This window comes from Ascaphus truei, chromosome 5 (assembly GCF_040206685.1).
Source record: "Ascaphus truei isolate aAscTru1 chromosome 5, aAscTru1.hap1, whole genome shotgun sequence".
NCBI lineage: Eukaryota > Metazoa > Chordata > Amphibia > Anura > Ascaphidae > Ascaphus > Ascaphus truei.
In genome coordinates this window covers 4,634,930-4,661,519 of record NC_134487.1, presented here as the reverse complement: position 1 = coordinate 4,661,519, position 26,590 = coordinate 4,634,930, and the positions used below count along the sequence as shown (strand labels likewise).

Here is a 26,590-nt window from a genome sequence, read left to right as displayed (position 1 = left end):
TAAATCTATCCCCGCTGGGGTATACACACAGAGACAGAAGGGACCCGGGGCACTAAATCTATCCCCGCTGGGGTATACACAGAGACAGAAGGGACCCGGGGCACTAAATCTATCCCCGCTGGGGTATACACACAGACAGAAGGGACCCGGGGCACTAAATCTATCCCCGCTGGGGTATACACAGAGACAGAAGGGACCCGGGGCACTAAATCTATCCCCGCTGGGGTATACACAGAGACAGAAGGGACCCGGGGCACTAAATCTATCCCCGCTGGGGTATACACACAGACAGAAGGGACCCGGGCACTAAATCTATCCCCGCTGGGGTATACACACAGACAGAAGGGACCCGGGGCACTAAATCTATCCCCGCTGGGGTATACACACAGACAGAAGGGACCCGGGGCACTAAATCTATCCCCGCTGGGGTATATACACACAGACAGAAGGGACCCGGGGCACTAAATCTATCCCTGCTGGGGTATACACACAGACAGAAGGGACCCGGGGCACTAAATCTATCCCCGCTGGGGTATACACACAGACAGAAGGGACCCGGGGGACTAAATCTATCCCCGCTGGGGTATACACACAGATAGAAGGGACCAGGGGCACTAAATCTATCCCCGCTGGGGTATACACACAGACAGAAGGGACCCGGGGCACTAAATCTATCCCCGCTGGGGTATACACAGAGACAGAAGGGACCCGGGGCACTAAATCTATCCCCGCTGGGGTAAATACACAGAGACAGAAGGGACCCGGGGCACTAAATCTATCCCCGCTGGGGTATACACACAGACAGAAGGGACCCGGGGCACTAAATCTATCCCCGCTGGGGTATACACAGAGACAGAAGGGACCCGGGGCACTAAATCTATCCCCGCTGGGGTATACACAGAGACAGAAGGGACCCGGGGCACTAAATCTATCCCCGCTGGGGTATATACACAGAGACAGAAGGGACCCGGGGCACTAAATCTATCCCCGCTGGGGTATACACAGACAGAAGGGACCCGGGGCACTAAATCTATCCCCGCTGGGGTATACACACAGAGACAGAAGGGACCCGGGGCACTAAATCTATCCCCGCTGGGGTATACACACAGACAGAAGGGACCCGGGGCACTAAATCTATCCCCGCTGGGGTATACACAGAGACAGAAGGGACCCGGGGCACTAAATCTATCCCCGCTGGGGTATACACACAGACAGAAGGGACCCGGGGCACTAAATCTATCCCCGCTGGGGTATACACACAGACAGAAGGGACCCGGGGCACTAAATCTATCCCCGCTGGGGTATACACACAGACAGAAGGGACCCGGGGCACTAAATCTATCCCCGCTGGGGTATACACACAGACAGAAGGGACCCGGGGCTCTAAATCTATCCCCGCTGGGGTATACACAGAGACAGAAGGGACCCGGGGCACTAAATCTATCCCCGCTGGGGTATACACAGAGACATAAGGGACCCGGGGCACTAAATCTATCCCCGCTGGGGTATACACAGAGACAGAAGGGACCCGGGGCACTAAATCTATCCCCGCTGGGGTATATACACACAGACAGAAGGGACCCGGGGCACTAAATCTATCCCTGCTGGGGTATACACACAGAGACAGAAGGGACCCGGGGCACTAAATCTATCCCCGCTGGGGTATACACACAGAGACAGAAGGGACACGGGGCACTAAATCTATCCCCGCTGGGGTATACAGACAGACAGAAGGGACCGGGGGCACTAAATCTATCCCCGCTGGGGTATACACACAGAGACAGAAGGGACCCGGGGCACTAAATCTATCCCCGCTGGGGTATACACAGACAGAAGGGACCCGGGGCACTAAATCTATCCCCGCTGGGGTATACACAGAGACAGAAGGGACCCGGGGCACTAAATCTTTCCCCGCTGGGGTATACACACAGAGACAGAAGAGACCCGGGGCACTAAATCTATCCCCGCTGGGGTATACACACAGACAGAAGGGACCCGGGCACTAAATCTATCCCCGCTGGGGTATACACACAGACAGAAGGGACCCGGGGCACTAAATCTATCCCCGCTGGGGTATACACACAGACAGAAGGGACCCGGGGCACTAAATCTATCCCCGCTGGGGTATACACACACAGACAGAAGGGACCCGGGGCACTAAATCTATCCCTGCTGGGGTATACACACAGACAGAAGGGACCCGGGGCACTAAATCTATCCCCGCTGGGGTATACACACAGAGACAGAAGGGACCCGGGGCACTAAATCTATCCCCGCTGGGGTATACACACAGACAGAAGGGACCCGGGGCACTAAATCTATCCCCGCTGGGGTATACACACAGACAGAAGGGACCCGGGGCACTAAATCTATCCCCGCTGGGGTATACACACAGACAGAAGGGACCCGGGGCACTAAATCTATCCCCGCTGGGGTATACACACAGACAGAAGGGACCCGGGGCACTAAATCTATCCCCGCTGGGGTATACACACAGACAGAAGGGACCCGGGGCACTAAATCTATCCCCGCTGGGGTATACACACAGAGACAGAAGGGACCCGGGGCACTAAATCTATCCCCGCTGGGGTATACACAGAGACAGAAGGGACCCGGGGCACTAAATCTATCCCCGCTGGGGTATACACACAGAGACAGAAGGGACCCGGGGCACTAAATCTATCCCCGCTGGGGTATACACAGAGACAGAAGGGACCCGGGGCACTAAATCTATCCCCGCTGGGGTATATATATATATACACACAGACACCAGGCATGTTCCCGTCCGTTATTACTATGTTACTAACATGTTGCATTTTCACACATTGTGTCTATTCGGTTGGGTGATTGAGTGGGTGATTGAGTGGGTGATTGAGTGGGTGATTGAGTGGGTGATTGAGTGGGTGATTGAGTGGGTGATTGAGTGGGTGATTGAGTGGGTGATTGAGTGGGTGATTACTGATTGGGTGGGTGATTGGGTGGGTGATTGGGTGGGTGATTGGGTGGGTGATTGGGTGGGTGATTGGGTGATTGGGTGATTACTGATTGGGTGATTGGGTGGGTGATTGGGTGATGATTGTATCAAACAAAGCCATTAAACAGCGATATTTATTTAATAACAACTACAACAGAAATGGAATAATTTACACATGCAGATCGATAAATATACAAGTAAGATATAGCACAGCACCGAGAGACGAAGATCAATACTATCCAAACTGTTCCAAACCCGCAGAGTTAAACCGTCCCGCGGCCACACGTTATAACCGCGGCCACGTCATCCCCGTAGGTACACGTCTCATCCTTACCCACAATCCTAAAAGCCGCTCTTTAAAGTTTCAACTATTAAAATATATTAATACACTGCAGGCGTCGTTGGACCATCTGCCTGGGAAGGTATTAAACATGGCCGCCTGTGGGATCCCTGTATGTAGATAGGGTTGCATGTTCCCTGGGGATATAGTATTGTGCTTTCTACAGTTTGTGTTTTGGGATTGAGCGGTTACACAAATCCTTATCAAGGAAACAGCTGTAAAAATAAAAGGTTGCTACATGCCCGAGTGCTTTCATTGGATTGCAAACCCAAAATAAATTCGGGACTGTTATATTAATCGCGGCATAATATGTAAAGGAAAGTGGGAAGGGGGGATCTGTTGGGAGTGTGTGTGTGGGGGGGATCTATCAGGTTGTTGAGGGGTTTGGGGGCAAGGATCTATTGGGGGGGTGTGGGGGATCTGTCGGGTGTGTGGGGGGAGGATCTGTCGGGGGATGTCGGATTGCCGCTCTGCGGGTCTCAGTGAGGGAGCGGGACGCTCTGCGGGTCTCAGTGAGGGAGCGGGACGCTCTGCGGGTCTCAGTGAGGGAGCGGGACGCTCTGCGGGTCTCAGTGAGGGAGCGGGACGCTCTGCGGGTTCTTAGTTGGGGTGCAGGATGCTCTGCAGGTCTTCGGGGAGCGAGCAGATCACTGCATCAATGTGACACCCCAGTCTTTGCAGGGAAGTAGCGCTCACGGGAAGATGCTGTCTGTGCGCTCTCAGCTACAGGGGGAGAGAGACTATTATATCATTGTAATAATCACGCGTGTTATCACAGCCCAGGGACTCCCACAGTGACAGATACACGCGTGTCATCACAGCCCAGGGACTCCCACAGTGACAGATACACGCGTGTCATCACAGCCCAGGGACTCCCACAGTGACAGAGACACGCGTGTTATCACAGCCCAGGGACTCCCACAGTGACAGATACACGCGTGTTATCACAGCCCAGGGACTCCCACAGTGACAGATACACGCGTGTTATCACAGCCCAGGGACTCCCACAGTGACAGATACACGCGTGTCATCACAGCCCAGGGACTCCCACAGTGACAGATACACGCGTGTCATCACAGCCCAGGGACTCCCACAGTGACAGATACATGCGTGTCATCACAGCCCAGGGACTCCCACAGTGACAGATACACGCGTGTCATCACAGCCCAGGGACTCCCACAGTGACAGATACATGCGTGTCATCACAGCCCAGGGACTCCCACAGTGACAGAGACACGCGTGTTATCACAGCCCAGGGACTCCCACAGTGACAGATACATGCGTGTCATCACAGCCCAGGGACTCCCACAGTGACAGATACACGCGTGTCATCACAGCCCAGGGACTCCCACAGTGACAGATACACGCGTGTCATCACAGCCCAGGGACTCCCACAGTGACAGATACACGCGTGTCATCACAGCCCAGGGACTCCCACAGTGACAGATACACGCGTGTTATCACAGCCCAGGGACTCCCACAGTGACAGAGACACGCGTGTTATCACAGCCCAGGGACTCCCACAGTGACAGATACACGCGTGTCATCACAGCCCAGGGACTCCCACAGTGACAGATACACGCGTGTCATCACAGCCCAGGGACTCCCACAGTGACAGATACACGCGTGTTATCACAGCCCAGGGACTCCCACAGTGACAGATACACGCGTGTTATCACAGCCCAGGGACTCCCACAGTGACAGAGACACGCGTGTTATCACAGCCCAGGGACTCCCACAGTGACAGATACACGCGTGTTATCACAGCCCAGGGACTCCCACAGTGACAGATACATGCGTGTTATCACAGCCCAGGGACTCCCACAGTGACAGATACATGCGTGTCATCACAGCCCAGGGACTCCCACAGTGACAGATACACGCGTGTCATCACAGCCCAGGGACTCCCACAGTGACAGAGACACGCGTGTTATCACAGCCCAGGGACTCCCACAGTGACAGATACACGCGTGTCATCACAGCCCAGGGACTCCCACAGTGACAGATACATGCGTGTCATCACAGCCCAGGGACTCCCACAGTGACAGATACACGCGTGTCATCACAGCCCAGGGACTCCCACAGTGACAGATACACGCGTGTCATCACAGCCCAGGGACTCCCACAGTGACAGATACACGCGTGTCATCACAGCCCAGGGACTCCCACAGTGACAGATACACGCGTGTTATCACAGCCCAGGGACTCCCACAGTGACAGATACACGCGTGTTATCACAGCCCAGGGACTCCCACAGTGACAGATACACGCGTGTCATCACAGCCCAGGGACTCCCACAGTGACAGATACACGCGTGTCATCACAGCCCAGGGACTCCCACAGTGACAGAGACACGCGTGTTATCACAGCCCAGGGACTCCCACAGTGACAGAGACAGACTGTGACACCCAGACACAGTGACAGATACAGGCGGTGATACAGACACAGTGACAGATACAGGCGGTGACACCCAGACACAGTGACAGATACAGACAGTGACGGATACAGACGGTGACACAGTGACGGATACAGACTGTGACACCCAGACACAGTGACAGATACAGGCGGTGACACAGACACAGTGACAGATACAGGCGGTGACACAGTGATGGATACAGACGGTGACAAAGTGATGGAAACAGACAGTGACACAGTGACATAGGGTTATGCATTACCAGTTTGTCTCGCAGTTTTAGCACCAAATCCACAATCTCCACCTCTGACTTGTTCTTTATCCATTCTGCGATGTTCTGCAGGAAAGACAAACAAGGATAACATCCTTCCTGTGTCACCCTCAGAGGCTAGGATGCCATGCTCTGCAGGACCCATGCAGGCTGGGGTTAAAGTTACGATGCTCTGCTGGGCTTAGGCAGCCGGGTGTTAGGGTAGAGATGCTCTGCGGGGCTCAGGCAGGCTGGACTGAGGGTCGCAATGCTCTGCAGGACTCACCGCCTCACAGATGACCTGCAGGTGCTGAGTCTCCAGCCGCTGGCTCATCTCTCGCTGCTTCTGTCGGTACCAACCCTCAAAGTGCGGAGACTTCAGGAAGCGCCTGCAGGCGACAGAGGGAGGGAACAGCCAATCAGAGGAGAGGAGGGAGGGACCAGCCAGTCAGAGGAGAGGAGGGGGCGTGCCCTGAATGAAGTAACCAATAATAGGAGGGGTGATAGGCCTCTGTAACATGGACATCCCAAGGTAGGTGACCCTCAGGTCTCTGGTAAGTGACCCAGACTCGGGTAGGTGACCCTCTCCCCATAAGAGCTTACAATCTAATAGAGGCAAAGGGAGATACGGTGACATTCCCATGACACCCCGTCCCCTCTCTCCCCCTCACCTGTATAGACCCATCCAGTCCCCCTTTATCCCGGAGCCGAGCTGCGGCCCGGTGTGCTCCAGCGTCTTCATGAGCTCCTCCTGCTGGAACGGCCGCACCTGCGGGGGGTTCTGTGCGAGGAGACACCGTTATCTGGGGTGGGATTGCATGGGCTTGTGGGGTATGTGTCATTGAGCTGCATTCTACCAACCAGAGAAATGAAGATTTAATTGGCTTTTGGGGTATGTTTGTGAGCTGATTCCTATCAATTGAGAGAGAAATGATAATCTAATTAACTATTTGGTATGTCTGAGTTGATTAGACAAACCCCCTCCCTTAAGTGTTAGTCACATGCATGTGATTAGGGCACTTAAGTCAGTGTAACGTGGCTGTGAGCCATATGGCTGTGTAACATCAAAAGCGTCCCATCATAAGTGTCATATCTAAAGTGTCTGCAAGAGTTAATTTTGGAGATGAAGATTGGAGGAAGATCTGGACTCTGCATTACAACGTTGCCACTGTGAGACATTAACTTTTAACAGCTGTGATTTATTTTTACATTTTTATCCTCCAGTACCTGTGAATCTCTCCTCCTGCATCTCACTGTGCCCTCCCTCCTGCATCTCACTATGCCCTCCCTACTGCATCTCACTATGCCCTCCCTCCTGCATCTCACTATGCCCTCCCTACTGCATCTCACTATGCCCTCCCTCCTGCATCTCACTATGCCCTCCCTACTGCATCTCACTATGCCCTCCCTACTGCATCTCACTGTGCCCTCCCTACTGCATCTCACTGTGCCCTCCCTACTGCATCTCACTATGCCCTCCCTACTGCATCTCACTGTGCCCTCCCTACTGCATCTCACTATGCCCTCCCTACTGCATCTCACTATGCCCTCCCTACTGCATCTCACTATGCCCTCCCTCCTGCATCTCACTATGCCCTCCCTACTGCATCTCACTGTGCCCTCCCTACTGCATCTCACTATGCCCTCCCTATTTCTTTTTCTGTTTACTGTTTCCTCACTCCTTCCCCACTCCCCGCTGCACCATTATTTATACACCTCTCTCCCAACAACTTATTTACCCCTCAATAAAAAACACCCACACACACATCCTCTATCTCCTCCTTCCTGCTGCTGGGGATCTCCCCTAAGCCTGAAGCCAGACATACACACCTGATCTCACTCATGCCTCCCTGACACCTTTTCCCCTGTAAATGGTGTTAACCTTTTCATTTAACACTGACCTTCCTTAAATTTTACCCCACAAATCAAGCATCCCAACAGCCTGCCCTCATGGCTAATGTCCCACACTCAGTCACTCCTACCAGACATTGTGACCAAGCACAGCCATCTACAGCACTTACTCCCTCGCCTGCTGTCTCTGTAAGTCTCCCATTAAACCTCTTAGATTGTAAGCTCTTCGGGGCAGGGATTTCCTTTCCTATTGTCTGACTCTGACTTTGCTGCACTTATTGTTTTATTATAATTCCCTGTACTGTATTCTTTGTGAAGCGCTGAGTACACTTTTGGCGCTATATAAATAAAGACATACAATACACACTATGCCAGGAGACACCGTTATCTGGGGGGACACTGTGGAAGAAGACACGGTTGTGTTGTGTGTTGTGTGTTGTGTGATAGTGGGGTGGGCAGAGGGAGGTGGGTGGGTGTGCGAGACGTGTTAGTGGAATAGACTCTGGCAACATAGGGTGTAAGAGTTAACTATTTCAGAGCTGAAGACGCCTGCAGTGCGCAGTGGGAAAGGATGGGGATGTTGGCGCGTTACCTTCCAGGCGGTGATGGAGCTGTAATGAGGCATCAGGCTGCCCATGTATCGCTCCTGAGAGACAGAGAGAATAAGCAGCTGTTACTCTGAGGTATCACAGGGGCAGCGCAGGGGGGGCGGGGGTCTCACCACAGGGACTGTGCAGGGGGGGACGGGGGTCTCACCACAGGGACTGTGCAGGGGGGACGGGGGTCTCACCACAGGGACAGTGCAGGCGGGACGAGGGTCTCACCACAGGGACAGTGCAGGCGGGACGGGGGTCTCACCACAGGGACAGTGCAGGCGGGACGGGGGTCTCACCACAGGGACAGTGTAGGGGGGACGGGGGTCTCACCACAGGGACTGTGCAGGCGGGACGGGGGTCTCACCACAGGGACAGTGTAGGGGGGACGGGGGTCTCACCACAGGGACTGTGCAGGCGGGACGGGGGTCTCACCACAGGGACAGTGCAGGCGGGACGGGGGTCTCACCACAGGGACAGTGCAGGCGGGACGGGGGTCTCACCACAGGGACAGTGCAGGCGGGACGGGGGTCTCACCACAGAGACAGTGCAGGGGGGACGGGGGTCTCTCCACAGGGACTGTGCAGGGGGGACGGGGGTCACACCACAGGGACTGTGCAGGCGGGACGGGGGTCTCACCACAGGGACAGTGCAGGGGGGACGGGGGTCTCACCACAGGGACAGTGCAGGGGGGACGGGGGTCTCACCACAGGGACAGTGCAGGGGGGACGGGGGTCTCACCACAGGGACTGTGCAGGGGGGACGGGGGTCTCACCACAGGGACAGTGCAGGGGGGACGGGGATCTCACCACAGGGACAGTGCAGGCGGGACGGGGGTCTCACCACAGGGACAGTGTAGGGGGGACGGGGGTCTCACCACAGGGACAGTGTAGGGGGGACGGGGGTCACACCACAGGGACAGTGTAGGGGGGACGGGGGTCACACCACAGGGACAGTGCAGGGGGGACGGGGATCTCACCACAGGGACAGTGCAGGCGGGACGGGGGTCTCACCACAGGGACAGTGCAGGCGGGACGGGGATCTCACCACAGGGACTGTGCAGGGGGGACGGGGGTCTCACCACAGAGACAGTGCAGGGGGGACGGGGGTCTCACCACAGGGACAGTGTAGGGGGGACGAGGGTCTCACCACAGGGACAGTGCAGGGGGGACGGGGATCTCACCACAGGGACAGTGCAGGCGGGACGGGGGTCTCACCACAGGGACAGTGTAGGGGGGACGGGGGTCTCACCACAGGGACAGTGCAGGGGGGACGGGGATCTCACCACAGGGACAGTGCAGGGGGGACGGGGGTCTCACCACAGGGACAGTGTAGGGGGGACGGGGGTCTCACCACAGGGACAGTGCAGGGGGGACGGGGATCTCACCACAGGGACAGTGCAGGCGGGACGGGGGTCTCACCACAGGGACAGTGTAGGGGGGACGGGGGTCACACCACAGGGACAGTGTAGGGGGGACGGGGGTCACACCACAGGGACAGTGCAGGCGGGACGGGGATCTCACCACAGGGACAGTGCAGGGGGGACGGGGGTCTCACCACAGGGACAGTGTAGGGGGGACGGGGTCTTACCACAGGGACAGTGTAGGGGGGACGGGGTCTCACCACAGGGACAGTGCAGGGGGGACGGGGGTCTCACCACAGGGACAGTGCAGGGGGGACGGGGGTCTCACCACAGGGACAGTGTAGGGGGGACGGGGTCTTACCACAGGGACAGTGTAGGGGGGACGGGGTCTCACCACAGGGGCAGTGCAGGAAAGTACGGGGGTCTTACAACAGGGACAGTGTAGGGGGGACGGGGGTCTTACCACAGGGACAGTGTAGGGGGGACAGGGGTCTTACCACAGGGACAGTGTAGGGGGGACGGGGTCTTATCACAGGGACAGTGTAGGGGGGACGGGGTCTTACCACAGGGACAGTGTAAGGGGGACGGGGGTCTTACCACAGGGACAGTGTAGGGGGGACGGGGGTCACACCACAGGGACAGTGCAGGGGGGACGGGGGTCTCACCACAGGGACAGTGCAGGCGGGACGGGGATCTCACCACAGGGACAGTGTAGGGGGGACGGGGATCTCACCACAGGGACAGTGCAGGGGGGACGGGGGTCTCACCACAGGGACAGTGTAGGGGGGACGGGGATCTCACCACAGGGACAGTGCAGGGGGGACGGGGGTCTCACCACAGGGACAGTGTAGGGGGGACGGGGATCTCACCACAGGGACAGTGCAGGGGGGACGGGGGTCTCACCACAGGGACAGTGTAGGGGGGACGGGGTCTTACCACAGGGACAGTATAGGGGGGACGGGGTCTCACCACAGGGGCAGTGCAGGAGGGTACGGGGGTCTTACAACAGGGACAGTGTAGGGGGGACGGGGGTCTTACCACAGGGACAGTGTAGGGGGGACAGGGGTCTTACCACAGGGACAGTGTAGGGGGGACGGGGTCTTATCACAGGGACAGTGTAGGGGGGACGGGGTCTTACCACATGGACAGTGTAGGGGGGACGGGGGTCTCACCACAGGGACAGTGTAGGGGGGACGGGGTCTTACCACAGGGACAGTGTAGGGGGGACGGGGTCTCACCACAGGGGCAGTGCAGGAGGGTACGGGGGTCTTACAACAGGGACAGTGTAGGGGGGACGGGGGTCTTACCACAGGGACAGTGTAGGGGGGACAGGGGTCTTACCACAGGGACAGTGTAGGGGGGACGGGGTCTTATCACAGGGACAGTGTAGGGGGGACGGGGTCTTACCACAGGGACAGTGTAGGGGGGACGGGGGTCTCACCACAGGGACAGTGTAGGGGGGACGGGGTCTTACCACAGGGACAGTGCAGGGGGGATGGGGTCTTACCACTGGGACAGTGCAGGGGGGACGGGGTCTTACCACTGGGACAGTGCAGGGGGGACGGGGTCTCACCACAGGGACAGTGTAGGGGGGACGTGGTCTTACCACAGGGACAGTGTAGGGGGGACGGGGGTCTCACCACAGGGACAGTGTAGGGGGGACGTGGTCTTACCACAGGGACAGTGTAGGGAGAACGTGGTCTTACCACAGGGACAGTGTAGGGGGGACGGGGTCTTACCACAGGGACAGTGTAGGGGGGACGGGGTCTTACCACAGGGACAGTGTAGGGGTGACGGGGTCTTACCACAGGGACAGTGCAGGGGGGACGGGGTCTTACCGCAGGGACAGTGCAGGGGGGACGGGGTCTTACCACAGGGAAAGTGTAGGGGGGACCGGGTCTTTCCACAGGGACATTGTAGGGGGGACGGGGGTCTCACCACAGGGACAGTGTAGGGGGGACGGGGTCGTACCACAGGGACAGTGTAGGGGGGACGGGGTCGTACCACAGGGACAGTGTAGGGGGGACGTGGTCTCACCACAGGGGCAGTGCAGGAGGGTACGGGGGTCTTACCACAGGGGCAGTGCAGGAGGATACGGGGGTCTTACCACAGGGACAGTGCAGGAGGATACGGGGGTCTTACCACAGGGACAGTGTAGGGGGGACGGGGTCTTACCACAGGGACAGTGTAGGGGGGACGGGGTCTCACCACAGGGACAGTGTAGGGGGGACAGGGTCTCACCACAGGGGCAGTGCAGGAGGGTACGGGGGTCTTACCAAAGGGGTAGTGCAGGAGGGTACGGGGGTCTTACCACAGGGACAGTGCAGGAGGGTACAGGAGTCTTACCACAGGGAGTATGAAGCTCTGCGTGAGTTCAAACAGGTGTCTGCGGAGGATGGAGCTGAGTGTGGAAGAGGGAAGCGTCTTCTGGAGACCCTGCGGGAAGAAATGGTGCGTCAGCGGTGTGTGCGACAACACCGTGTGTAACCAGGCACACAAACTAACAACTCACAGGGTGCCCAACACAGTGTGTAACCAGGCACACAACCTAACAACTCACAGGGTGCCCAACACAGTGTGTAACCAGGCACACAAACCAACAACTCACAGGGTGCCCAACACAGTGTGTAACCAGGCACACAAACCAACAACTCACAGGGTGCCCAACACAGTGTGTAACCAGGCACACAAACTAACAACTCACAGGGTGCCCAACACAGTGTGTAACCAGGCACACAAACCAACAACTCACAGGGTGCCCAACACCGTGTGTAAGCAGGCACGCAAACCAACAACTCACAGGGTGCCCAACACAGTGTGTAACCAGGCACACAAACTAACAACTCACAGGGTGCCCAACACAGTGTGTAACCAGGCACACAAACCAACAACTCACAGGGTGCCCAACACAGTGTGTAACCAGGCACACAAACCAACAACTCACAGGGTGCCCAACACAGTGTGTAACCAGGCACACAAATTAACAACTCACAGGGTGCCCAACACAGTGTGTAACCAGGCACACAAACCAACAACTCACAGGGTGCCCAACACAGTGTGTAACCAGGCACACAAACTAACAACTCACAGGGTGCCCAACACAGTGTGTAACCAGGCACACAAACCAACAACTCACAGGGTGCCCAACACAGTGTGTAACCAGGCACGCAAACCAACAACTCACAGGGTGCCCAACACCGTGTGTAACCAGGCACACAAACCAACAACTCACAGGGACGCTCACAGAGGTATGCAAGGGAGACTGATTAAAGTGAAATTAAATAAGCCTTTTATTGCGCCTGTTTCCTTAACATCAGGAAATCATCCAAACAAGGGGTAAACAAAGCTTCTGTTCACTTGGGAGTATTTCTAGTGAAATACTATGCAGTTCACAACTCCCTTAGATAAGCATGTCTCCCAGCCCCAAACATATAGCATGAAATGAACAGATATAATAAAGTCTTATAAATGAAAGTCTTATCTGTTCCTTGTGGTTTGGAGGGAAAATCTTCTCTGTCCCTGGTTGCTACCTTTTCTTCAGGGTTTGTCAGCATTCAGGTTTAGAAGTTTCCCCTGTGTCTTGAAAGCAGCTCTGCTGTTTCTTCTGGCAGGGCTCAAGACTCTTTGTCTCCAAGTTCAGCTCAGGTGTGAGCTAAGGAGTCTCTCTTCCAGTCTCAAAAGACAGGCTTTTCTAAGCCATCTAATCAGGCATGTGGTGTTTGTTAATTGACTACCAGCAGTCAACCACCACACTGCTGGATTAGAGGCACATTACCTGAACAGGGATAACTCCCCTGTTACATACCTCCCCTGTTTGTGGGAAGCTCGGGCTTGCCACGGCCAAAGCCCATCCTTCCACTCTCATTCTAGATATCTCTGTGACTTGAATGAGAGTGGGTGGAGGAAGAGAACCCTCAGTCCTGCTGGGATTGGAGCCCTTTCTCCAGTTTATTCGTGTCTCCTCCTGAGGGTGCTTGAGATCAGCACTCCTCAGTCGCTCGAGGAGGACTTTTTCTAAGTATAGTCTTTTTGCTACGTGCGCGGTCATGAGATTTCCCTCGCGTCGGGTGCTCATCTTATTGTAGGCATACTGCATGGCAGCAGTTGCAGAGCGTTTAAAAAATGCCCTTTTCCCACTCAATGGGGTTGCTAGTTCAGCCCCTTTTAGATTAAGTTGCAATTCCACACCCACTTCCAGAGAATGTCCCATCTTTTCAGCTTCATCAGCTAAGGATTCTTCTGGTTTTAATTCAGCACGTGTACCTTCTTTTGTTCAGCTCAGGTCTGAGCTAAGGAGTCTCTCTTCCTGTCTCAAAAGACAGGCTTTTCTAAGCCATCTAATCAGGCAGGTGGTGTTTGTTAATTGACTACCAGCAGTTAACCACCACACTGCTGGATTAGAGGCACATTACCTGAACAGGGATAACTCCCCTGTTACAGTGCCCAACACAGTGGGTAACCAGACACACAAACCAACAACTCACAGGGTGCCCAACACAGTGTGTAACCAGGCACACAAAGCAACAACTCACAGGGTGCCCAACACAGTGTGTAACCAGGCACACAAACCAACAACTCACAGGGTGCCTAATACAGTGTGTAACCAGGCACACAAACCAACAACTCACAGGGTGCCCAACACAGTGTGTAACCAGGCACACAAACCAACAACTCACAGGGTGCCAAACACAGTGTGTAACCAGGCACACAAACTAACAACTCACAGGGTGCCCAACACAGTGTGTAACCAGGCACACAAACCAACAACTCACAGGGTGCCCAACACAGTGTGTAACCAGGCACACAAACTAACAACTCACAGGGTGCCCAACACAGTGTGTAACCAGGCACACAAACCAACAACTCACAGGGTGCTCCTATTTAGCGCACTTTGTCCTATTCCCTCTTCGCTACTAATCTGCCCTGCCTAACACGTAAGCCCTGGTACCAGCGCAGGCAGTGTTAGGGCTAAATCCATGTTCCTTTCTGCTGCCGTAAACAACTCCCTTGAGTGATAGGGGGGTGGGCCTAAGGCCTCCGTACTGCCCTATCAGGGACTCAGACCTAGGGCCCCCCCCTGGGTACAAAAGGGGCTGCAGCCTAAATGTAGTTCTGTCTGTGCTGAGATGTGGAGCCTGAGCTCTGGTTCACCTTCCCCCCCCCCTCCCTCCCTCCCTCCCTCGGGGGAGTGGGACACTGCCCCATACTCCACCAGGGGGTATAGGAGTCCTCAAGCCTTAGGGGTTAAGTCCAGGGACCAAAGTAAAGAGTATGCTGTGTACTTGCTGCAATAAAGAACCGGTCCTGTTTTATACTCCTGCCTGAGGCTGCAGTTTCTTCAGGGAGGGAGGGAGTGTTTTCTATAGGGGACTGCACCTATTCCTATGGGCCCTGTGGGAATAGAGGCGCTGCCACACCGAGCAAGAAGATGTCAATATCCCTAAAAGCCTGTCCTGATTATCCCCAAACAACGACGGCAGAAGCTCAGAACCTCCTGTGAGCCAGACAGGCAGCACCATCACCGGGTAACCGCAGTGATTCTCCCTTAGGGTCGGGGAAGGCGGGTTACACGTATACAGTATATATATTTCTCACACACGCGCACACATATTGTAAGCACATAATTTGCTGCCACTGATGACTGAGGCACGTTTGTGACCTGACATCTGTCTGCACAGTTACCTTCAGCAGCTGCTTCATCACAGTCTTGTCTTTGTGCAGATAGGGCTTGTAGGACGTGTACATTCCTGGGGAGAGAGAGGAGAGGGTGAGAGAGGGAGGAAGAAAGGAGCAGGGGAGAGGAGAGTGAGGGTGAGTGGAGGAGAGTGAGGGTGAGTGGAGGAGAGTGATAGTGAGAGGAGAGGGTGTGAGGAGAGAGAGGAGAGGGTGTGAGGAGAGATAGGGGAGGGTGAGAGGAGAGATAGGAGAGTGAGGGTGAGTGGAGGAGAGTGATGGTGTGAGGAGAGAGAGGAGAGGGTGTGAGGAGAGAGAAGAGAGGGTGTGAGGAGAGAGAGGAGAGGGTGTGAGGAGAGAGAGGAGAGGGTGTGAGGAGAGATAGGGGAGGGTGAGAGGAGAGATAGGAGAGTGAGGGTGAGTGGAGGAGAGTGATGGTGTGAGGAGAGAGAGGGTGTGAGCAGAGAGAGGAGAGGGTGTGAGGATAGAGAGGAGAGGGTGTGAGGAGAGATAGGGGAGGGTGAGAGGAGAGATGTGAGGGTGAGTGGAGGAGAGTGATGGTGAGAGGAGAGGGTGTGAGGAGAGAGAGGAGAGGGTGTGAGGAGAGAGAGGAGAGGGTGTGAGGAGAGATAGGGGAGGGTGAGAGGAGAGATAGGAGAGTGATGGTGTGAGGAGAGAGAGGGTGTGAGGAGAGGGGAGGGTGTGAGGAGAGAGAGGGGAGGGTGTGAGGAGAGAGAGGGGAGGGTGTGAGGAGAGAGAGGGGAGGGTGAGAGGAGCGATAGGAGAGTGAGGGTGAGTGGAGGAGAGTGATGGTGTGAGGGGAGAGAGGGGAGGGTGTAAGGAGAGAGAGGGGAGGGTGTGAGGAGAGAGAGGAGAGGGTGTGAGGAGAGATAGGGGAGGGTGAGAGGAGAGATAGGAGAGTGATGGTGAGAGGAGAGGGTGTGAGAAGAGATATGGGAGGGTAAGAGGAGAAAGAGAGAGAGGGGGGAGGGGGAGAAGAAAAGAGTAAGAGGAGAGGGTGAGAGAAGAGATTGGAGAGGGTGAGAGGAGGAGAGTGATGGTGTGAGGAGAGAGGGTGAGAGAAGAGATTGGAGAGGGTGAGAGGAGAGCCCCCCCAGCACACTCAGAGTTCCCTCTCCCACACATTATTGCCATCACAAGATTATTGCCATCACAAGAGAGGGAGGAGAGAAAGGAGCAGGGGAGAGGAGTGAGGGTGAGTGAGGGTGAGTGAGGGTGAGTGGAGGAGAGTGATAGTGAGAGGAGAGGGTGTGAGGAGAGAGAGGAGAGGGTGTGAGGAGAGATAGGGGAGGGTGAGAGGAGAGATAGGAGAGTGAGGGTGAGTGGAGGAGAGTGATGGTGTGAGGAAAAAGAGGGTGTGAGGAGAGAGAGGAGAGGGTGTGAGGAGAGAGAGGAGAGGGTGTGAGGAGAGATAGGGGAGGGTGAGAGGAGAGATAGGAGAGTGATGGTGTGAGGAGAGAGAGGGTGTGAGGAGAGAGAGGGGAGGGTGTGAGGGGAGGGTGAGAGGAGAGATAGGAGAGTGAGGGTGAGTGGAGAAGAGTGATGGTGTGAGGAGAGAGAGGGGAGGGTGTGAGGAGAGAGAGGGGAGGGTGTGAGGAGAGAGAGGAGAGGGTGTGAGGAGAGAGAGGAGAGGGTGTGAGGAGAGATAGGGGAGGGTGAGAGGAGAGATAGGAGAGTGATGGTGAGAGGAGAGGGTGTGAGGAGAGATATGGGAGGGTAAGAGGAGAAAGGGAGAGAGGGGGGAGGGGGAGAAGAAAAGAGTAAGAGCAGAGGGCGAGAGAGGGTGAGAGAAGAGATTGGAGAGGGTGACGGACAGACTATCCTCTACACTTCCGAGTGTATCCAGAAGCGGTCCCACACTCCCCATATTCTACTGAAACAGCCTGACTATCCTCCTCTACACTTCCGAGTGTATCCAGAAGCTGTCCCACACTCACCATACTCTACTGAAACAGCCGGACTATCCTCTACACTTCCGAGTGTATCCAGAAGCTGTCCCACACTCCCCATACTCTACTGAAACAGCCGGACTATCCTCTACACTTCCGAGTGTATCCAGAAGCTGTCCCACACTCCCCATACTCTACTGAAACAGCCGGTCTATCCTCTACACTTCTGAGTGTATCCAGAAGCTGTCCCACACGCCCCATACTCTACTGAAACAGCCGGACTATCCTCTACACTTCCGAGTGTATCCAGAAGCTGTCCCACACTCCCCATACTCTACTGAAACAGCCGGACTATCCTCCTCTACACTTCCGCATGTATCCAGAAGCTGTCCCACACTCCCCATACTCTACTGTAACAGCCGGACTATCCTCCTCTACACTTCCGAGTGTATCCAGAAGCTGTCCCACACTCCCCATACTTTACTGAAACAGCCGGACTATCCTCTACACTTCCGAGTGTATCCAGAAGCTGTGCCACACTCCCCATACTCTACTGAAACAGCCGGACTATTCTCTACACTTCCGAGTGTATCCAGAAGCTGTCCCACACTGCCCATACTCTACTGAAACAGCCGGTCTATCCTCTACACTTCTGAGTGTATCCAGAAGCTGTCCCACACGCCCCATACTCTACTGAAACAGCCGGACTATCCTCCTCTACACTTCCGCGTGTATCCAGAAGCTGTCCCACACTCACCATACTCTACTGAAACAGCCGGACTATCCTCTACACTTCCGAGTGTATCCAGAAGCTGTCCCACACTCCCCATACTTTACTGAAACAGCCGGACTATCCTCTACACTTCCGCGTGTATCCAGAAGCTGTCCCACACGCCCCATACTCTACTGAAACAGCCGGACTATCCTCCTCTACACTTCTGAGTGTATCCAGAAGCTGTCCCACACTCCCCATACTCTACTGAAACAGCCGGTCTATCCTCTACACTTCCGAGTGTATCCAGAAGCTGTCCCACACTCCCCATACTCTACTGAAACAGCCGGACTATCCTCCTCTACACTTCCGTGTGTATCCAGAAGCGGTCCCACACTCCCCATATTCTACTGAAACAGCCGGACTATCCTCTACACTTCCGAGTGTATCCAGAAGCTGTCCCACACTCCCCATACTTTACTGAAACAGCCGGACTATCCTCTACACTTCCGCGTGTATCCAGAAGCTGTCCCACACTCCCCAAAATCTACTGTAACAGCCGGACTATCCTCTACACTTCCGAGTGTATCCAGAAGCTGTCCCACACTCCCCATACTCTACTGTAACAGCCGGACTATCCTCCTCTACACTTCTGAGTGTATCCAGAAGCTGTCCCACACTCCCCATACTCTACTGAAACAGCCGGACTATCCTCTACACTTCCGAGTGTATCCAGAAGCGGTCCCACACTCCCCATATTCTACTGAAACAGCCTGACTATCCTCCACACTTCCGAGTGTATCCAGAAGCTGTCCCACACTCCCCATACTCTACTGAAACAGCCGGACTATCCTCTACACTTCCGAGTGTATCCAGAAGCTGTCCCACACTCCCCATACTCTACTGTAACAGCCGGACTATCCTCCTCTACACTTCCGAGTGTATCCAGAAGCGGTCCCACACTCCCCATACTCTACTGTAACAGCCGGACTATCCTCCTCTACACTTCTAAGTGTATCCAGAAGCGGTCCCACACTCCCCATACTCTACTGAAACAGCCGGACTATCCTCCTCTACACTTCCGAGTGTATCCAGAAGCGGTCCCACACTCCCCATACTCTACTGTAACAGCCGGACTATCCTCCTCTACACTTCCGAGTGTATCCAGAAGCGGTCCCACACTCCCCATACTCTACTGAAACAGCCGGACTATCCTCCTCTACACTTCCGAGTGTATCCAGAAGCTGTCCCACACTCCCCATACTCTACTGAAACAGCCGGACTATCCTCTACACTTCCGAGTGTATCCAGAAGCGGTCCCACACTCCCCATATTCTACTGAAACAGCCTGACTATCCTCCACACTTCCGAGTGTATCCAGAAGCTGTCCCACACTCCCCATACTCTACTGAAACAGCCGGACTATCCTCTACACTTCCGAGTGTATCCAGAAGCTGTCCCACACTCCCCATACTCTACTGAAACAGCCGGACTATCCTCCACACTTCCGAGTGTATCCAGAAGCTGTCCCACACTCCCCATACTCTACTGAAACAGCCGGACTATCCTCCTCTACACTTCCGAGTGTATCCAGAAGCGGTCCCACACGCCCCATACTCTACTGTAACAGCCGGACTATCCTCCTCTACACTTCCGAGTGTATCCAGAAGCGGTCCCACACTCCCCATATTCTACTGAAACAGCCTGACTATCCTCCACACTTCCGAGTGTATCCAGAAGCTGTCCCACACTCCCCATACTCTACTGAAACAGCCGGACTATCCTCTACACTTCCGAGTGTATCCAGAAGCTGTCCCACACTCCCCATACTCTACTGAAACAGCCGGACTATCCTCCACACTTCCGAGTGTATCCAGAAGCTGTCCCACACTCCCCATACTCTACTGAAACAGCCGGACTATCCTCCTCTACACTTCCGAGTGTATCCAGAAGCGGTCCCACACGCCCCATACTCTACTGTAACAGCCGGACTATCCTCCTCTACACTTCAGAGTGTATCCAGAAGCTGTCCCACACTCCCCATACTCTACTGTAACAGCCGGACTATCCTCCACACTGCCGAGTGTATCCAGAAGCTGTCCCACACTCCCCATACTCTACTGAAACAGCCGGACTATCCTCCTCTACACTTCCGAGTGTATCCAGAAGCTGTCCCACACTCCCCATACTCTACTGAAACAGCCGGTCTATCCTCTACACTTCTGAGTGTATCCAGAAGCTGTCCCACACTCCCCATACTCTACTGAAACAGCCGGACTATCCTCCTCTACACTTCCGAGTGTATCCAGAAGCGGTCCCACACTCCCCATACTCTACTGTAACAGCCGGACTATCCTCCTCTACACTTCCGAGTGTATCCAGAAGCGGTCCCACACTCCCCATACTCTACTGAAACAGCCGGACTATCCTCTACACTTCCGAGTGTATCCAGAAGCTGTCCCACACTCCCCATACTCTACTGAAACAGCCGGACTATCCTCTACACTTCCGAGTGTATCCAGAAGCGGTCCCACACTCCCCATATTCTACTGAAACAGCCTGACTATCCTCCACACTTCCGAGTGTATCCAGAAGCTGTCCCACACTCCCCATACTCTACTGAAACAGCCGGACTATCCTCCACACTTCCGAGTGTATCCAGAAGCTGTCCCACACTCCCCATACTCTACTGAAACAGCCGGACTATCCTCCACACTTCCGAGTGTATCCAGAAGCTATCCCACACTCCCCATACTCTACTGAAACAGCCGGACTATCCTCCTCTACACTTCCGAGTGTATCCAGAAGCGGTCCCACACGCCCCATACTCTACTGTAACAGCCGGACTATCCTCCTCTACACTTCCGAGTGTATCCAGAAGCTGTCCCACGCGCCCCATACTCTACTGTAACAGCCGGACTATCCTCCACACTGCCGAGTGTATCCAGAAGCTGTCCCACACTCCCCATACTCTACTGAAACAGCCGGTCTATCCTCTACACTTCTGAGTGTATCCAGAAGCTGTCCCACACTCCCCATACTCTACTGAAACAGCCGGACTATCCTCCTCTACACTTCCGAGTGTATCCAGAAGCGGTCCCACACTCCCCATACTCTACTGTAACAGCCGGACTATCCTCCACACTGCCGAGTGTATCCAGAAGCTGTCCCACACTCCCCATACTCTACTGAAACAGCCGGTCTATCCTCAACACTTCCGAGTGTATCCAGAAGCTGTCCCACACGCCCCATACTCTACTGTAACAGCCGGACTATCCTCCTCTACACTTCCGAGTGTATCCAGAAGCTGTCCCACACTCCCCATACTCAACTGAAACAGCCTGACTATCCTCTACACTTCCGAGTGTATCCAGAAGCTGTCCCACACTCCCCATACTCTACTGAAACAGCCGGACTATCCTCTACACTTCCGAGTGTATCCAGAAGCGGTCCCACACTCCCCATATTCTACTGAAACAGCCTGACTATCCTCCACACTTCCGAGTGTATCCAGAAGCTGTCCCACACTCCCCATACTCTACTGTAACAGCCGGACTATCCTCCTCTACACTTCTAAGTGTATCCAGAAGCGGTCCCACACTCCCCATACTCTACTGAAACAGCCGGACTATCCTCCTCTACACTTCCGAGTGTATCCAGAAGCGGTCCCACACTCCCCATACTCTACTGTAACAGCCGGACTATCCTCCTCTACACTTCTAAGTGTATCCAGAAGCGGTCCCACACGCCCCATACTCTACTGAAACAGCCTGACTATCCTCCTCTACACTTCCGAGTGTATCCAGAAGCGGTCCCACACTCCCCATACTCTACTGAAACAGCCGGACTATCCTCCTCTACACTTCCGAGTGTATCCAGAAGCTGTCCCACACTCCCCATACTCTACTGAAACAGCCGGACTATCCTCTACACTTCCGAGTGTATCCAGAAGCGGTCCCACACTCCCCATATTCTACTGAAACAGCCTGACTATCCTCCACACTTCCGAGTGTATCCAGAAGCTGTCCCACACTCCCCATACTCTACTGAAACAGCCGGACTATCCTCTACACTTCCGAGTGTATGCAGAAGCTGTCCCACACTCCCCATACTCTACTGAAACAGCCGGACTATCCTCCACACTTCCGAGTGTATCCAGAAGCTGTCCCACACTCCCCATACTCTACTGAAACAGCCGGACTATCCTCCTCTACACTTCCGAGTGTATCCAGAAGCGGTCCCACACGCCCCATACTCTACTGTAACAGCCGGACTATCCTCCTCTACACTTCCGAGTGTATCCAGAAGCGGTCCCACACTCCCCATATTCTACTGAAACAGCCTGACTATCCTCCACACTTCCGAGTGTATCCAGAAGCTGTCCCACACTCCCCATACTCTACTGAAACAGCTGGACTATCCTCTACACTTCCGAGTGTATCCAGAAGCTGTCCCACACTCCCCATACTCTACTGAAACAGCCGGACTATCCTCCACACTTCCGAGTGTATCCAGAAGCTGTCCCACACTCCCCATACTCTACTGAAACAGCCGGACTATCCTCCTCTACACTTCCGAGTGTATCCAGAAGCGGTCCCACACGCCCCATACTCTACTGTAACAGCCGGACTATCCTCCTCTACAGTTCCGAGTGTATCCAGAAGCTGTCCCACACTCCCCATACTCTACTGTAACAGCCGGACTATCCTCCTCTACACTTCCGAGTGTATCCAGAAGCTGTCCCACACTCCCCATACTCAACTGAAACAGCCGGACTATCCTCTACACTTCCGAGTGTATCCAGAAGCTGTCCCACACTCCCCATACTCTACTGAAACAGCCGGACTATCCTCTACACTTCCGAGTGTATCCAGAAGCGGTCCCACACTCCCCATATTCTACTGAAACAGCCTGACTATCCTCCACACTTCCGAGTGTATCCAGAAGCTGTCCCACACTCCCCATACTCTACTGTAACAGCCGGACTATCCTCCTCTACACTTCTAAGTGTATCCAGAAGCGGTCCCACACTCCCCATACTCTACTGAAACAGCCGGACTATCCTCCTCTACACTTCCGAGTGTATCCAGAAGCGGTCCCACACTCCCCATACTCTACTGAAACAGCCGGACTATCCTCCTCTACACTTCCGAGTGTATCCAGAAGCTGTCCCACACTCCCCATACTCTACTGAAACAGCCGGACTATCCTATACACTTCCGAGTGTATCCAGAAGCGGTCCCACACTCCCCATATTCTACTGAAACAGCCTGACTATCCTCCACACTTCCGAGTGTATCCAGAAGCTATCCCACACTCCCCATACTCTACTGTAACAGCCGGACTATCCTCCTCTACACTTCTAAGTGTATCCAGAAGCTGTCCCACACTCCCCATACTCTACTGAAACAGCCGGACTATCCTCCTCTACACTTCCGAGTGTATCCAGAAGCGGTCCCACACGCCCCATACTCTACTGAAACAGCCGGACTATCCTCCTCTACACTTCCGAGTGTATCCAGAAGCGGTCCCACACTCCCCATACTCTACTGTAACAGCCGGACTATCCTCCTCTACACTTCTAAGTGTATCCAGAAGCGGTCCCACACGCCCCATACTCTACTGAAACAGCCTGACTATCCTCCTCTACACTTCCGAGTGTATCCAGAAGCGGTCCCACACTCCCCATACTCTACTGAAACAGCCGGACTATCCTCCTCTACACTTCCGAGTGTATCCAGAAGCTGTCCCACACTCCCCATACTCTACTGAAACAGCCGGACTATCCTCTACACTTCCGAGTGTATCCAGAAGCGGTCCCACACTCCCCATATTCTACTGAAACAGCCTGACTATCCTCCACACTTCCGAGTGTATCCAGAAGCTGTCCCACACTCCCCATACTCTACTGAAACAGCCGGACTATCCTCTACACTTCCGAGTGTATCCAGAAGCTGTCCCACACTCCCCATACTCTACTGAAACAGCCGGACTATCCTCCACACTTCCGAGTGTATCCAGAAGCTGTCCCACACTCCCCATACTCTACTGAAACAGCCGGACTATCCTCCTCTACACTTCCGAGTGTATCCAGAAGCGGTCCCACACGCCCCATACTCTACTGTAACAGCCGGACTATCCTCCTCTACACTTCCGAGTGTATCCAGAAGCGGTCCCACACTCCCCATATTCTACTGAAACAGCCTGACTATCCTCCACACTTCCGAGTGTATCCAGAAGCTGTCCCACACTCCCCATACTCTACTGAAACAGCCGGACTATCCTCTACACTTCCGAGTGTATCCAGAAGCTGTCCCACACTCCCCATACTCTACTGAAACAGCCGGACTATCCTCCACACTTCCGAGTGTATCCAGAAGCTGTCCCACACTCCCCATACTCTACTGTAACAGCCGGACTATCCTCCTCTACACTTCCGAGTGTATCCAGAAGCTGTCCCACACTCCCCATACTCTACTGTAACAGCCGGACTATCCTCCTCTACACTTCCGAGTGTATCCAGAAGCTGTCCCACACTCCCCATACTCAACTGAAACAGCCGGACTATCCTCTACACTTCCGAGTGTATCCAGAAGCGGTCCCACACTCCCCATATTCTACTGAAACAGCCTGACTATCCTCCACACTTCCGAGTGTATCCAGAAGCTGTCCCACACTCCCCATACTCTACTGAAACAGCCGGACTATCCTCTACACTTCCGAGTGTATCCAGAAGCTGTCCCACACTCCCCATACTCTACTGAAACAGCCGGACTATCCTCCACACTTCCGAGTGTATCCAGAAGCTGTCCCACACTCCCCATACTCTACTGAAACAGCCGGACTATCCTCCTCTACACTTCCGAGTGTATCCAGAAGCGGTCCCACACGCCCCATACTCTACTGTAACAGCCGGACTATCCTCCTCTACACTTCCGAGTGTATCCAGAAGCGGTCCCACACTCCCCATATTCTACTGAAACAGCCTGACTATCCTCCACACTTCCGAGTGTATCCAGAAGCTGTCCCACACTCCCCATACTCTACTGAAACAGCCGGACTATCCTCTACACTTCCGAGTGTATCCAGAAGCTGTCCCACACTCCCCATACTCTACTGAAACAGCCGGACTATCCTCCACACTTCCGAGTGTATCCAGAAGCTGTCCCACACTCCCCATACTCTACTGAAACAGCCGGACTATCCTCCTCTACACTTCCGAGTGTATCCAGAAGCGGTCCCACACGCCCCATACTCTACTGTAACAGCCGGACTATCCTCCTCTACACTTCCGAGTGTATCCAGAAGCTGTCCCACACTCCCCATACTCTACTGTAACAGCCGGACTATCCTCCTCTACACTTCCGAGTGTATCCAGAAGCTGTCCCACACTCCCCATACTCAACTGAAACAGCCGGACTATCCTCTACACTTCCGAGTGTATCCAGAAGCTGTCCCACACTCCCCATACTCTACTGAAACAGCCGGACTATCCTCTACACTTCCGAGTGTATCCAGAAGCGGTCCCACACTCCCCATATTCTACTGAAACAGCCTGACTATCCTCCACACTTCCGAGTGTATCCAGAAGCTGTCCCACACTCCCCATACTCTACTGTAACAGCCGGACTATCCTCCTCTACACTTCTAAGTGTATCCAGAAGCGGTCCCACACTCCCCATACTCTACTGAAACAGCCGGACTATCCTCCTCTACACTTCCGAGTGTATCCAGAAGCGGTCCCACACTCCCCATACTCTACTGAAACAGCCGGACTATCCTCCTCTACACTTCCGAGTGTATCCAGAAGCTGTCCCACACTCCCCATACTCTACTGAAACAGCCGGACTATCCTATACACTTCCGAGTGTATCCAGAAGCGGTCCCACACTCCCCATATTCTACTGAAACAGCCTGACTATCCTCCACACTTCCGAGTGTATCCAGAAGCTGTCCCACACTCCCCATACTCTACTGTAACAGCCGGACTATCCTCCTCTACACTTCTAAGTGTATCCAGAAGCTGTCCCACACTCCCCATACTCTACTGAAACAGCCGGACTATCCTCCTCTACACTTCCGAGTGTATCCAGAAGCGGTCCCACACGCCCCATACTCTACTGAAACAGCCTGACTATCCTCCTCTACACTTCCGAGTGTATCCAGAAGCGGTCCCACACTCCCCATACTCTACTGAAACAGCCGGACTATCCTCCTCTACACTTCCGAGTGTATCCAGAAGCTGTCCCACACTCCCCATACTCTACTGTAACAGCCGGACTATCCTCCTCTACACTTCCGAGTGTATCCAGAAGCGGTCCCACACTCCCCATACTCTACTGAAACAGCCGGACTATCCTCCTCTACACTTCCGAGTGTATCCAGAAGCGGTCCCACACTCCCCATACTCTACTGAAACAGCCGGACTATCCTCCTCTACACTTCCGAGTGTATCCAGAAGCTGTCCCACACTCCCCATACTCTACTGAAACAGCCGGACTATCCTCCTCT

The 26,590-nt window shown here is 54.5% G+C and overlaps 1 protein-coding gene across 3 annotated transcripts in view; it reads right to left on the bottom strand.

The window, feature by feature from the left end:
- Positions 1 to 3,094: 3,094 nt before the first annotated feature.
- The window catches only part of DENND6B (DENN domain containing 6B), a 119,356-nt gene continuing 95,860 nt past the window's right edge, over positions 3,095 to 26,590 (bottom strand). For all 3 annotated transcript variants that reach the window (XM_075599252.1, XM_075599254.1, XM_075599253.1), the window contains 7 exons: positions 15,467 to 15,531; positions 12,131 to 12,220; positions 8,421 to 8,474; positions 6,649 to 6,758; positions 6,264 to 6,366; positions 5,990 to 6,064; positions 3,095 to 4,037 (listed from right to left, as the gene is read on the bottom strand). In XM_075599252.1, the coding sequence (XP_075455367.1) occupies positions 3,915 to 4,037; positions 5,990 to 6,064; positions 6,264 to 6,366; positions 6,649 to 6,758; positions 8,421 to 8,474; positions 12,131 to 12,220; positions 15,467 to 15,531 (620 nt within the window). In that variant the 3' untranslated portion in view covers positions 3,095 to 3,914. The remainder of the gene's footprint in view (positions 4,038 to 5,989; positions 6,065 to 6,263; positions 6,367 to 6,648; positions 6,759 to 8,420; positions 8,475 to 12,130; positions 12,221 to 15,466; positions 15,532 to 26,590) is intronic.